The following is a 15,372-nucleotide window of genomic DNA, read 5'->3' as shown; positions in this document are numbered from 1 at the left end:
CCCCGGTGCGCGTCTTTCCTTTTCCCGCACAGTCAGTTTAAATAAATATGAATGCGTTTCCTACAGCCTGGTGCTGGCGAGGGAACCCAGGGCCTCGCCCCGCCCCTCGCGCGAGGCGCGTGACACTAGGGGAGCCGAGCCCGGTCGCAGCTCTCCAGCTCTTTTCCCCGCGGAGGACGCGGCGTTCCGGGCTCTTCCCAGCACGCTGGCGCCGCAGCCCTGGGGCTGCTGGCGCGGGGCCCGGGAGCACCCTGTGCCACGGTGAGCCAAGGGCGCGGCCAGCCGCCCGGCCCACCGATATTTACCAAGGTGAGGCGCTGGCCACGCTGAAAAGTTCCCAGGACCATGAACTTGCTTCCAGAAAAGGCAACAAAGAGATCAGTGTGCTTTAGGTAAGCAGGGCCTTTCCCAGTCACTGCAGCTCATTGACACCGTCCTGAAGGCTGTATCCACATAGGAGCCCACCAGACGCTGGAAGTCAAAACGGAGCCATCAAGGACGCCTTTGTTACCTCCCGCGGAACAGCCACACTTGAACACACGGGCCTTAGAAAAGCCGTGTGTAAACCAGCGGGGAAGCTACGAGGTGTGGAACTATGTCAGCTTTGAAATGAGTAGGGCTTTACTCATGAAGCCAAACTAGCCTCTGCAGCTTCTTTATAGTTAATACACACACACACACTCACACACACACACACACACACACACACACACACCATGCTTTATTTTTGAGAGGAGATAAAATGAGATGCATCTTCAGCCAAGGAGGTTCAGACCTAAGCTTTAGGATGATACACCGGCCAAATCTCAACTAAAACGGCACTGCTGGTGCGAATGTGGGAGAGGAAGTGTGAGGGCCGTGTCGGATGAAGTGTGAGGGCCGTGTCGGATGAAGTGTGAGGGCCGTGTCGGACGGCTAAAGGTGCGTGAGAAGGAGCCACGGCAGGCAGTTAACAACACAGGAAAAAGCATCTCGGGCTTGACTGATGCAAAGGACTGGACCCCTCGGAAGCTCAGTTCTTGGGCTCTCTACTGGGGAGAAGTAGGGATACCTCCTACTGCTCCTGGCGAAGCAGGTGTCAGAACTCAGGCATCTTCCCACCGTGCCCTCATTCTCTCTTAATTTTATCGTCAGGGTGATGTGCAGAGGGGTTACAGTTACACAGATAAGGTAGTGAGTACATTTCTTGTCAAACTTGTTATTTCCCCCCTCATCCCCACCCCCCCCATTCTCCCCATCTGCCCTGGTTCTTTCTAGATGATCTGCCCCCAATCCTGGGGCTACTTTGCTCAAGACTAGTGCTCTAACCACTTGAGCCACGGCTCTTCTTCTGGCTCTTTGGTAATTAATTGGAGATAAGAGTCTCCTGGACTTTCCTGTCCAGGCTAGCTTCAACCTCTGATTCTCTGATCTCAGCCTCCTTAGTAATTAGGATGACAGGCACAAGTCACCGGCCCGCAGCTCCAGCCCAGAGTTCTGCTGGCTCCCTGAAGACAAGAGTCTCTCAGGCTTTTCTGACCTGCTGGCTTCAAACCTTGATCCTCAGATCTCAGTTTATCGAGTAGCTGGAATTACAGGCGTGAGTCCAATTTAATTTTACAGGTACCCAACTTAAACTTTTGGTTGTAACCTTGGGTGCATTAGAATGGCTAATTCTAGATTTATGTTTGTTTTACAAGCTTAACAACTACTTGTCTTTTAACTATTATAATCTTGATTCTAGTTTTCCTAGAGGTAGCATTAAATTTGATGGTAAAAATAGCCAAGGACACTAACAAAACTGTTCTCTCTAAGCAATGTACCTCAGGTTACTTATGGCACCTAAAAATATCTTAACAAGGAAATGAAGGCCCTTAACTTTGGACTGTGGAACTTTACTGTAGCCGGCAGATGACGTCCCTCATTTCTTGGGGTCTGTAGAATACTGGATAGCCACCAAAATATCAAGGCTGCTTTATAATTCTAAGGGAAGTAACGTTTGAAACTCCATCCCTCCTTAGTCCTAGGGGCATCTCCAAGAGACAGCTCAACATTTTTCCGGACACAGCTGTGATCTCTAGGACTTGGGTCCATGGGCCTGAGCACTGTCCCTGGCTTCTTCCCGCTCAGGGCTAGCACTCTGCCACCTGAGCCACAGCACCACTTCTGGCCATTTTCCATAGATGTGGTGCTGGGGAATCAAACCGAGAGCTTCATGTGTAGGAGGCGAGCACTCTTGCCACTAGGCCATATTCCCAGCCCTATCTCTCCCGCTTTTTCCTGCACTGGCCTTGAACAGCGGTCCTTCTGGTCTCTACCTCCTTTGCACCCGGGACTAAGCCACTTCACGCAGGCCACGTTTCCATTCTGCAACGGGCAAAACACAAGGCAGACTACGTGTCTTTGGATTTGTGTAGGACGTCTCCTGTTTCCTTTGAATGTGCCAGAAAGGACACACAAGCTACACTTACCCCACCAGAAAGCAGGGCCGGCGCTGGAGTATGGCTCAAGTGATGTTGGGCTTGCCTGAGTTCAAAACACTAATACTGACCAAAAAAATTAAAAATAAAGTAAAACTGGTATCTGAAAGTTGTGCTGTAAGAATTCCCTGTTATATATATATATATGCACAGCGATTTCAAACTGGTTTGCAAGGTTCAGAGCCAAGGTTGACTGTCTTTCCTTCTGTTACGGTTGCTCCACCAGTAAACAACCAGTCACGTTTGAAAAGTCCTTGTTATGGAGAATTAATGACTCCCTGAAGGGAAAGGTGGTTTACTCAATGTCAGCTGAGGGTTCAGGTTCATCTACCGATGGTTTTCCATTAATGAGATGGGAACGGTGAGCGATAAGCCTCGGCCTGTGCTGCGGGGCTCCGCGGGCTCCTGGGAGCGTCCCAGGCCGGGCTGCCCGGCGGGAGTCCCCGCCCAGCGAGCGCAGAGGCCCCCGAGTCCAAACTCCACGCTGAAGACGCGAGAAAGCAAAAGAGAAGGAGGACAGGCAAGGCAAGCCGCCAGCGCTCCATCCTGCAGCCTGCCCCGCTCCTGCCAGGAGCTCTATGGTGTCCGCTCCCTCCTCAGCTCCCCTTCCCGCCTGTCCTGGGGGGCTCTGACCCAGAACCCCCCCCCCAGCTTCCTTTCTCCAGGCTCCACAAGCATTGCCATCCACTCCTGCGAGGCTTCAAGCCACGAGTGTGCCAGGCAAACTACGACGTTCTCTTCCTACTCTTCTTCTTTTCTCTTTTCTTCCTTTTTTTCTCTACCAGTAATGGGCTTGAACTCATGGCCTGGGTACTGGCCCTTGGCTGTTTTACGCAAGGCTGGCACACCGCCCTTGAGCCACAGATCCACTTCTGGGTTTTTGGTGGTGACAGTCTTGGAGATGACAGTCTCACAGACGTTCCTGCCTGGGCTGACTTTGCACCTTGACCCTCAGATCTCAGCCTCCTGAGTAGCTAGGATTACAGGAATGAGCCACCAGCACCAGATGCCACTTGCTACCACCCCACCCCCCCCCCCCCCCCCCCACCGCTCGACCACTGGAGCTGTATACACTGAGGCCATTTTCCCAGTCTCAAAAACGTCTTGAATTGGTCAAAGGATGGGCATCTCTTCTTGGCCTGGCGCTCAACAAGAAAATGTCCTAATCACTTCAATCTCAGTGACGGGGACACTTGAGGATGCAGAGCCTGATATTATAGTCTGATATTTCTCTGGCTGTCCTCTCGCTAGAGATGACCTCTGACCTTAAGGGCTCAGCTCAAATTGCTGAATATCAAAGCAGTCAAGGAAATGGGAACACATTGAAGCTGGTCATGTCAGAAAGCAGTGACAACTCTATTCCAGTTCCTCAGCTTTTAACTTTCCAGAAGATACAGGCTCGACTGACGTGTGAACTACAAATGGAGGCTCATCCAGTGGGAACACGTCAATCATGATAATACAAAAACAGAAAAGCTATATTAAAAAAAAAAAACCCTCTCCTGAATAGAATAGGTGTCAGGCTTGGGGTTGGAGTTCAGTGGTAGAACATGTGCGTGGCCTTCTGCAGGCTCTACTGGATGGGAAGAGGTTCAGTGGCCATGCTGGACAAAGCCCAGCAAACAGAATCGATTCCAAGTGTGAGTTCTTCCGGTGTAGAGAGGAAACACACCAAGATGTTCATTTTAAATTCCTGGATTTTGAGTGAAGACTATTTGACATCTTACACAGACACACACAGACACACACACACACACACAGACACACACACAGACACACACACACACCTCTTTCTTCGAAGCATGGTGAGAGTTGGCCAGGTGGAATCAGGCCTCTAGGAGAAATGGATCCACCATTTCATACTGAGTCAGACTAAAATCCAGGGCGGGACCCTCTTGCTAACTGTGCTAGATTGCCTCAGCTAAGATCACTTTGTTACCTGACAGATTCCAGAGGCCACTCGAGCGCCATATCTGTGTACCCCAAACCCATTAGTTCAGCTTCTCAAAAGCAATGGTGAGCCGGGCGCCCGAGGCCCCCCCACACTTGTACTCCTAGCGACTCAGGAGGCTGAGGTCCTCTGAGGACCATGGTTTGAAGCCAGCCCAGGCAGAAGAGTCTGAGACTACTCGGAAAAAAGTATTGGTGCTGTGGCTCAAGCAGTAGAGCACTAGCCTTGAGCACAAAGAAGCTGAGTTCAAGCCCCCGGACTGGTAATAAATAATAATAAGAAGAAGAATTGTGTCTCATTGTCTTACAATGAGACCAGATGTTAGAGACTCAAATGTCTAGACAGCATGATAGAGACAGTGCGTGGGAGGAGCTCCGACTGAGTTCTCAGAGGGCAGCTGTTACTTAGCATCAATCCAACTTGCCCTGTGGAATGGGAGGTATGGTTTTGACTGGCATGCCATCTCTCTGAAATAAACAGGATCCAAGTATTTATTAAGTGTTAGCTACCAACGCCATTTTTTAAGGGTGCAAACAAAAATATTAAACCAATACAGCCCAAGAAGCATGTGTGGTAGTTGAAATTGATTTCTTGGTTAACAGTTTGAACACTCTAGATTAACTATAAAGGTTCTTTTTAGTTCTAATTGTTCTTAACCTCCTGATGGATAAATCTTACACAGGGTTCTTGACCTTTCTGGGAAACTTTACTCATCTGTGAAATGAGGGTATTAATTTCTGCTTTGTCTTTTCTTCTGGTTACTATGAACTCCACCAAAATGTTGAAAGCATTTGTCAATGATAGGCCTTGGCGATTGTGAAGAATTCGTACAACTTGAAAAAACTTAATATAGAGAAGATGAATACATATTTAATAAAGAAAGATCCTGTTCTTTCTTGCACTTGGATTTCATTAAACATTTTTCATCTTGCAGAGGTCCAAGAGAGACTTACCCTTCCATCCGGGGTCCTGGGGCCAGAGTAGGGAGGAGCCTCACCCATCAGGACTGGCCACACGTCAAAAAACTCCTGCGAGCAAAAGAAACAGAATGACATGTCTCGAAAGTCAAAGGGCTTAAGAAAAGAAATCCAACCTGAGGAGCGAGGAAAATGGAATTACATAGCTTGAAAGTAAAAGAGGTGAAGAAATCCAACCATGAGTCACAGTGACGGAAACTTGGAAGGTGAGAAAAGATCACTGCGACCTAACGTGGAAGATGAGAGCCACACTGGAGTTAGAGGATAATCACATGAATCCCGTAAAATACTGCTGCATCAGGCTTCTCTAACCAGGAGCCAGAACGTGGAGGAGAGATGAGGTACCCTCAGGGTTAGAAGTCATGAAAGGAAGCGTGGTCAGCACGTGACTGAAAGTCACATGAGGCCAAATTTGTCAACAATGCTTGTGTACAAATTGGAAAGGCATCGATTATAAAGTGATCAGTAGAAATGGGAAAAGGTGTTAAAAAATTAAGTGACGCCACTCTTTAACCATAGATAGCAAATATGATGAAACCATTAAACACGCATTTTCTATAGGTGATCGGAGTGAAATTGTAATTCAATTACAGACTCTTTATTGCGTTTGTAATCAGGAAAAAATTTGTTTTCCAAAGTACAATGATCCAACGGTGTCAAACATAGCAGTCACCTAAGGTCCAATGCGAAAAGCTGACATGGCTCACTCACGCAGCTACGGAAGCGATGCTGGGGGGCCATCAGCCCGAGGCTGTCTCTGTAATTTGAGTTTCTGTAGAGCAATCTGCGGTCCTTCAGAACACACTGCAACCTGACTTAGCACGTGACCTGACGCTGGGGCTGGGAATGCGGCTCAGTAATAGAACACTTGTCTTCCCTGTGCGAGGCCCTAGGTTCCGCCCTCATCACTTAAGAAGAGAAGGAAGGAACACGTGATTTCAGTGTTACAGCCCACGTTTGCTGTGCTTGGGTGCGGGGTCCCCAGGAGACCGCCATCGAGGAAAAGCCGTGCGTGCTCGAGATGGCCCACTCGCCCCAGCTCGCCCCAGCTCGCCCCAGCCGGGAAGACGCACCGACCAAGTGAAAACTTTCTGTTATGGAATTTGATTTTAATTCATTGTACAGCGCTTTCATTGATTTTTTTTTTTATCAGTCAAAATTGCATGGACTAAAGCCACAACGAAAGTGCGATCACTGGAATATATTTTTTTGTAACAAAATAGTTCCAACCAATCATAGACAGTCAATGAATCAGATCCCCCCCCCCCCCAGTGCAGGCAAACGCATAGCCGTCACCCCCAAACGCATAGCCTTCACCCTCAAGTTGTTCCTGGACTTTACTCCTTACGTAGCTCAGCCTAGACAAACACACTGTCTACACCGCAGAGACACGGCTCTGGTGTTGAATGTGGCCTTACCGATGAGTCATTCTTTACTCAGCAAGCTTGGGGGAATTGGTTGTAAGTCTTCCATTTCACATGGCTCAAGACATAGAAGGAACAGGAGATCTAAGCGGATCTGCCCCGCCACGCGGCCTCCGACGGCCTGGCCCGCTGCTGCTGCTCTGCTGGCTGGTTTCCGTCGACTGCAGAGCCCCCTGTGGTTTGGGCCCCGCCTGGCCTGGCTGGTGAGGCTCCTTCCTTCAGGCCCTCGCTGTTCATTCAGCCGTTCGCACCCGGGACAAACAGTGCTCTGTGCGCACTGGGTTACTGGGGGGAGGATGCCAGCCCCCCCCACCCCCACCCCGGCCGGTGTTTGCTTCTCTCTCATGACGGTTTGCTTGTCCTGACCTCGACCAGAGGATAAGCACAGCGCTCACGGGAAATCCGCACTCCTCGGCCTCTTTCCCTGTTAGGTCTTTTTCTCCACTGCTGACAAGAAGTTCTGGGTAAAAATCGGAACTGCGTGGCACTAGGAAGGCAGAGACAAGCAAGACACGGTTGGTGGCTGAGACTGCGCAGGAATAGGGGAACTGTTTTCCATCAACGTCCATTTCGGTATTTATGACGTCGTCCGTGGGTGTAGAACTTGCAGTCTCACCCGTGATTGCTTTAGCAGGACCATGCTAAATGATCTCATGGGCCTTGGACAGCCTTGTGCGGCAGGTTGCTCGCTACCTCTGCAAGGAACGTACGGTTTTATGAAGGAGATAATCAGGTACTCAGGAACCATGGTGGGGCAGATAGATGGACTGAGAACCCAAACAGTGCTGGAAGGAGAGAATGCATGCTAGAAGGGTCCAGAAGAACAAATTATATGTGGCTGGTATATCCTGTGGCCAAACACATGAGTGGATCTGAGGACTGTCCCAAGAGAAGAGAAACGGCTACACAGGGGGTTGTTAGAGAACGAAGCCCACGCGTGACATCTCCCTCCTGTCTCCCCTCTTTTCTCTTCCTTTAGTTTTTTTTCCCCTTTGCAGTATCGAGGATGACACCCAGAGACTCGAGCACACCAGCCAAAAACTTTGCCAGTGAGCTATGCATCAACCCTGTCTTTTCCTTCAGCATAGCTTTACTGAGGTAGAGGTGACATCACATACACTGGTTTGGCTATGTTGGAGTCTGAACCCCAGAAGTTCCCGTGCTGGAACTTGGGTCCTCCGCATGACAATGTAAAGGTAGCGGAGCCTTTAAGAGGCGACGCCTGGTGAGAAGTCTTACGGTGATTGAGGATGTAGCCCTTGGAAGGGATTAAGGTGGTTTTTGGCGTTGCCCATTAGTCCTGAGAGACAGCAGGTTGCTGTAACGAGAGCAAACCTAGCTCCGGAATCTCTGACCCCTGAGTCTCTGTGGCTTCCTGTCTCACCACGTGACGGTTTGCACACATCTCCCCACCGCTGCAATGCTGGACACCAGGCCCTCACTAGGTGCAGAGGACACCGAGAGGCCCAACAGGGGCTCCCAGTCTCCAAGAGGGAGAGCTAAATAAACTTCTTGTCGTGGAACGTTCCCAACGTGAGGTATCTTGTTATTTGTAAGCAAGAAATAGTCGACAACGCCATACAATTAAGTCATTTCAAAGAAAGGTACAGTCCAGGGGCTAAAATGATATTTTTCACACTGTCAGTAGCTTAGGTAGAAGCTAGATACTTTGGGGCATGATCTAAGGGAGTGTAAGTGCCTAGCCTACTTTTAATTGCGAACACTGTCTAATTGCTAGTCTTAGGGATGGCTAAGTCAAAATAGCATTGCTTAGCCGTGGTTTTCATTTTTGTGAAGAGTTGAGAAAGATCAGAGGTCCAACACTACGGTCTGGCATAAAGGGGCCTGATCAAGTCCCGCACACGAAGCCCCTGGAAGTGAAGGCTTTGGATGGCGGCCGCGGTGCAGCTCAGGGGTCCGTGTGTGTGCGTGCTATGCACAAGGCCCTGGCTTTCATCTGCAGTACTGAAAATAGAACTTTCACCACAGTGGTGCCCACCTACGGTCCCACCGATTCGGGAAGCTAAGGCAAGAGGTACACTTAAGCTCAGGAGTTCAAGACCAGTCCGGGCAACACAGGGGGACCCGTCTAGAGAGGTGGGTGGAGGGAGCGGGAGATGGAACACGAAGGAAAAAAGGAAGATGAAAGAAAGGGAAGGAGGAAAGAGGTAAAAGAAAGGAGAAAAGAAAATAAATGATTAAAAAACCATTTCAGGGGCTGGGGATATGGCCTAGTGGCAAGAGTGCCTGCCTCATATACATGAGGCCCTGGGTTCGATTCCCCAGCACCACATATACAGAAAACAGCCAGAAGTGGCGCTGTGGCTCAAGTGGCAGAGTGCTAGCCTTGAGCAAAAAGAAGCCAGGGACAGTGCTCAGGCCCTGAGTCCAAGCCCCAGGGCTGGCCAAAAAAAAACAACACCATTTCAATTGAGTGCGCCCGGTTCATGCCTGTAATACCAGCTACTTAAGGGGCTAAGACCATAGGATTGCCATTTAAAACCAGTCCAGGCAGAAAAGCCAGTCCATGAGACTCTATCTCCAAAATTACTAGCAAAATGCCAAACTGGAGATGTGAATCAAGTGGTGGAGTGCCAGGCCCAAGCTTGAGGGCCCAAGCTGCCGTACAAGCACATAAAAAAGAATGTGCTATTTGTCTGATTTTATTCATTTACTACTTCCTGAAGGAAAAGCCAAAGGTTTATTGCAGGAATTAGCTAGGAATTTATGGTTCCGGGATACAAAGCCAAATAAAGAGCATCAATAGAGTCAGAGTTCCTCAGATCAATGGATGCCCCAAGTGACACTGTGCAAGAATCAGTTGGGAAGCTATCGTAAAAGTAAAAATTAGAAAAAAAAAATACTTCTGTCTATGCAGAAATAAGGTATGAAATAAAGTATCTTCTCAAAATGTGGACATTGCTGAATAGCAGTTAGAGAGTGAGCACTTCTTCATGTGGAAAAATACCAAGCAAAAGAACAGCTCCTATCTTATATCACGTACACACTTCATTTGAGGATAAAAGCTTAAACAACATCAATCAAGAGGCCATATGAGTTTATTTCAGATTACCTTTATAGTATGCACAGTAAGGAAGTTTTAACCAAATAAAACCCAGAACTCAGAAGCTCTATAAAATAAAACTCCACATTTCCTGTATGATGAAAGATATCATAAAAAGGATTAAAGTATAAACAGTAGGGAAAAGTGTTTGTAGTATATGTTACAGACATAGAATCTCTATTATATATAAAATTGTACATAAAGCACTGGTGGTAGGCTTTATTATCAACTTGATTGGATTGGGAATCCCCAGAAGATTAGTAGAGCATACCCCTGGGTATATCTGAGGGTGTTTCCAAAGAGGATTAACTAAGGAAGACCTGTTCGTCTTGAATGTGGGTAGTACCATCCTGCAGTCTGGAGCCCAGAATGGCTAAAAGAGACAAAGGGAGCACCAGCTTTTCAGTCATTCTTCCTCTGATTCCTAGAGGCCATGAAGTGTGCTGCTCTGATCTCTACCCTCTCGTACCAAGATGAAGGGAAACCTCGGAAACTAAACCTCAACAGATATTTTCTCCTTTAATTTGTTTTGCTCAGGTATTCTGTGGTTAAAAAAAAATAACAACAAATATAACACTCCTTTGAATAGATAAGAAATAGACAATTCGATTTTTAGAATTCATGAGTAATGTATGTACAATCCATGAAGGAAGAAAATTCTATCACAAACACATCAAATGTATTTATCCTTGCAGTAATAAGTGAAAAAAACAACTGGAAAAATGATAACACTTTTCGCCCATTCAGATAAGAAGAAATATATATGATGTCATAAATTGGTAGGCATTTTGAAAAACAAAAACCTATGCAGTATGAATAAGAACACAAAACTCAATGAGTGTAAAGGGAAATTTTGGAAAAAAGAAAAACATGTATTTGGAAAAAGCAAGATAAAAATGAATAATTCCACATCTGTTAGGCTTTTTTTTCTTGTTTTCCAGTCCTGGGGCTTGAACTCAGGGCCTGAGCACTGTCCCTGAGCTTCTTTTGCTCAAGGCTAGCACTCTACCACTTGAACCGCAGAGTCCATTTCCAGCTTTTTCTATATGTGTGGGGCTGAGGAATCGAACCCAGGGCCTCATGCATATGAAGCGAGCGCTCTACAACTTGGCCACATTCCCCGCCCCTCCATAGCTATTCTATAAATATTTTTATTTCTACTTCTTACAACTCTACTCTATATTTTTGCTTAAGTGTGTAAAGACCCCATTTCAAAATTATGGTTCCAGTGTTGCCTTTAAGTGAGAAATATTTTAAACATAGTTTCATGCCTAGCAATAGTTGGAAGGATAAATTAATTTCTATAGAGTCAACTTATGCAAAACACCGAATCCCCATGGGCCACAGAACAAAGAGTGGTGAGCAGATTATTTCAGGTTAATTCTCCAACTAGAATAATAATGAAACCTGAGCTGAGTACATACGAGCATATATACATTCTGAGTCACATCGAGACTTAGAACCCTAAAGCCCACCAGGACCCCCCGCTCTGAGCCTGACACTCGATCCAACTATTCCTTTTGCCCTACATGCTGATACCACAGATTCTACTAAGTCACTAAGGTGCTGAACAAAGTTTACAGATGACTCATCAGGCAACAAAGACAAAACTGGAATTCAGGGCCTATAAACGAAGAAGGAGCTTTTAAAACACCCTGAACTGGGATCCACACCCCCGCAAAGATTTACAGCCTAGGAATAAAAGTGGGCCAGAGGTAGACTCTCTCTCTCTCTCTCGTTCTGTCTCTCTCACTGTCTGTCTCTGTCTCTGTCTCTGTCTCTCTCTCTCTCTCTCTCTCTCTCTCTCTCTCTCACACACACACACACACACACACACACACACGACCAGGTTCATATCAGCTCAGTTCTTTTCTGGATTATGATGTAGGTTGTTAGCACAACTGCATGCTAAATGGAAAAAAAATCCATCTTGGAGAAATTTTTCATATACCTTATATAATTTTTTTTTTTGGCAGGCCTTGGGCCTTGAACTCTGGGCCTGGGTGCTATCCCTTAGCATTTTTTTGCTCGAGACTAGCACTCTACCACTCAAGCTACTTTACCACTTCCAGCTTTTTCTGTGATTAATTGGAAATAAGAGTCTCACGGGCTTTCCTGCCCAGGCTGGCTGTGAACCACGATCCTCAGATCTCGGCCTTCTGAGGAGCTAGGATGCCAGGCGCGAGCCACCAGCACCAGACACATATACAATAGTGAGACAAATATCGCCAAGCATGTGAAGGAAAGGAATTGAAAAATCTTAAGGGAAGACAGATAATAGAAACAGGCCCATAGAAGGTATCCATAGGTATTATTGCTCTTGAATACAGCCTCTAAATTAACTATATTATATCCAAGAAATCGAATACAAAATAAAGGGTCGGGGGTATAGCTCAGTGGTACAGGCGTGAGCCCTCCCTGCCTGGAAACCTCACGATCTACCTTCACCACCAGCCTTCTTCTCTCTTCTGCTTTCTTCCCCAAATGACCAGGGCTGTTTCTACTCACCCAGAGCCCTATATTGACTTTTTTCTTTGAAGCTTGGTATGCCTCTTTTCACTAAAGTCCTGTAGAAAACTCTCCACCACACTTGCCAGGTTCACCCAGCCTCCTCCGTGTGCAAATCCAGTTAGTGTCTAATTAACTTTCTCTTGGAAATGTCTGGTCCTGAAGTCTTCTTACCTTCTGCTTGGTCATGTCTAAGAGACCCACGGAGTATCTGTCACAGTTGAGGAAGGCACGGACTGTGTACAGGGCCTTGTGGAATTGTCTCTCGATGTCTGTGAGCTCTTCAAAGACTTTGCTCCCAGACCACAGCAGTATCTGAAGATATACAAAAACAGATTCAGAGTTTTTGAGGCACAAAGGAATACTTCTCTTAGCTAGAGAACAATAGGTCTATGAAGTTCTCTAGCGTCTTCTTCACTTGTCGCCACAATCCAGAGAAACACATTGACTCATTACACCCATTTTATAGAAAGGGGCAGTAAAATTGGCCAGCTTATACCGGGTCCAACTGTTTCCATTTCTTTAATCTCATATGTTTTGAATAACTATAATAACAGCAAGGAACGTGAGGTACAGCTCAGTGGAGAAGAGAACTCAGCAAGGGTGGAGAGCGCCTTCTACACAGGGCTGGCACTACGGAATACAGACAAAGCGAACATGACGGAACCCAATTGCCCCACAAACATGATCTCAGTTACTATTGGTGGTTTTTCAAAGAGGTACCCTAAGTATCCAGATGTGTCAAATGGGAAGACCAAAGCTGAAGACTCTACCTGATGTGCTCATGAGCTAAGAACTACTTAATGAGCAGGGACTCAAGGGCAAGCCCGTTGACTGGAAAACGTGTGCATATGATGCCATAATATATATTATAGTATGTATACTATATAATCCCACTGGGATGGCATTATAAACACTTACAGGTGCCCGATACCTTATACGACTGAGGACATTAGCCCGTGACTGGACAGTGGTCCCCAGCAGGCACCTACATTTCCACCTGTCCCGACAGCCCTGCCCGCATCCCAGCTGCAGTAAGACGTCCCTTGGGCTGAGATGCGTACCTGGCCACGTCGCGTCTCACAGTTGTGCAGGTAACTCAGGTGGAACACCTTCATAATCAGGTTTAGAAAATTGAGGTACTTGAGAAGAATCTACAAATGAGACAACAAGGGGAAGCCGATCACGGTTCTCTTCTCTGGCCACTCTACCCTCCGCAGATGTGGGAATCGTTTGCAAGCTCCGTCAGAGACAGTTGGAGTGGAGGGGTCAGACACTGTAGACTCATAAAACGGTGCCTTTTGAGTGGAAACTCACAGAAACTAGGGTGGCGATGTATTAGCAGGATGCTTTAATGTAAGAACTAAAAAGCTAGGTCAGGGGCAGGTGGCTCAAATAATCCTAGCTACCCAGGAGGCTGAGATCTGAGGACCTCAGTTTGAAGACAGCCTAGGCAGACAAATCCATGAGACCTTTATCTCCAAGGAACCAGCAAAAACCCAGAACCAGAGGAGTGGCTCAATGTGTAGAGGACCTGTCGTGCATAGAAAAAGCTGAACAACGGGGCTGGGATATGGCCTAGTGGCAAGAGTGCCTGCCTCGGATACACGAGGCCCTAGGTTCGATTCCCCAGCACCACATATACAGAAAACGGCCAGAAGCGGCGCTGTGGCTCAAGTGGCAGAGTGCTAGCCTTGAGCGGGAAGAAGCCAGGGACAGTGCTCAGGCCCTGAGTCCAAGGCCCAGGACTGGCAAAAAAAAAAAAAAAAAAGAAAAGAAAAAGCTGAACAAAATGTCACTTAAAGACCTGATACTGCCACCAAAAAAAAAAAAAAAAGTAAAATAAAATAAATAAAGCTAGTATTTACTGAACTTGATATTCCTATGACAATTCACTATGTAGGTTATGCGGTTACCACAAGTAACTCTTGGGCAGATATTATCAAATCATCTTTACTTTAAAGGTAAGAAAACAGATTCAAGTCAAATAGCAAGATATTGTAAGAGGCTGAAAAGTTCTATGTCCATTTCCGGTTCTAAAACCCAAGGTCCGGGCATTATCCTATCTTGCCTCCCTCAGAGAGCCCCAGATGAGCCTTACAGACGGGGAAGCTGAGGCCCAGCCAAACGGCAAGGTTGGAGAGATTCCCTCAGCTAGGAGGATGTGTTAGCATGAGCCCCGCCCCCAGCAGTTTCTAAAGTAATCTTACCTCTTCATCAGCCTTTGTGAAGTGGGGCGCATCTACTTTATTCACAGCCATGATTACAGCCACCACATCCTTCCCGTTCATGATGGGGGAAGCCAAGATGTTTCTGGTCTGGTATTCAGTGAGGTTGTCCACAAAGTCACAGAAGTGCTCATCCTGAAGGAAGACGGAGGCAAGCAAGGGCTGGCAAAGGAGTGAGGACGATTAACCTGGAGTCCCCGGTCCCCTGTCGGGGAATGGAGATCTCTCTCCCTGACCTTCACCAAGGGCGAGGCACCCACGGATCACGTCTGTCCTGGAAGAAGGTTCTGAGGCAACACCAGGGTGGAAGAGAGATAAGCAAAGTGTGTGTGTGTGTGTGTGTGTGTGTGTGTGTGTGTGTGTGTAAGGGGGGGGTGATGTAGTTGGTGGTACTGTGGTTTGAACTCAGGGCTTTTCACTTGCCAGACAAGTGTTCTACCACTGGAGCTACAACTCCAGCCCTTTTTACTTTAAGTTACATTACAGACAGAATCTCAGACTTTTTGCTTGAACCAGCCTAGACAGCAGTCTTCCCAGCAAGTTCTCTGGGATTACAGGCAGCTAGTAGAGGTGTGAACCACTTCACTTGGTGGTGTGTGGCTGTAGATCCTGTTCTTAACTCTTTTGTCTCTCACAGAAGCCGAAGGTTAGACTGGGATCCTGGTCATTGAACAAAAGGATGTATTAGGTTGGGGTGCCGGTGGTCACATCTGGAATCCTAGCTACCCAGGAGGCAGATGGGAGAATTTGGGTTTTAAGAG

At 47.2% G+C, this 15,372-nt stretch overlaps 1 protein-coding gene across 1 annotated transcript in view; it reads right to left on the bottom strand.

Moving 5' to 3' along the window:
* The window catches only part of Pde6a (phosphodiesterase 6A), a 53,944-nt gene that overhangs the window by 29,592 nt on the left and 8,980 nt on the right, over positions 1–15,372 (bottom strand). The window contains 4 exon segments of the mRNA XM_048331117.1: positions 5,364–5,438; positions 12,558–12,698; positions 13,448–13,537; positions 14,594–14,746. Of these exon segments, the coding sequence (XP_048187074.1) occupies positions 5,364–5,438; positions 12,558–12,698; positions 13,448–13,537; positions 14,594–14,746 (459 nt within the window).

This window comes from Perognathus longimembris, chromosome 22, assembly GCF_023159225.1.
Source record: "Perognathus longimembris pacificus isolate PPM17 chromosome 22, ASM2315922v1, whole genome shotgun sequence".
NCBI lineage: Eukaryota > Metazoa > Chordata > Mammalia > Rodentia > Heteromyidae > Perognathus > Perognathus longimembris.
This window is presented reverse-complemented; position numbering and strand designations above follow the sequence as displayed.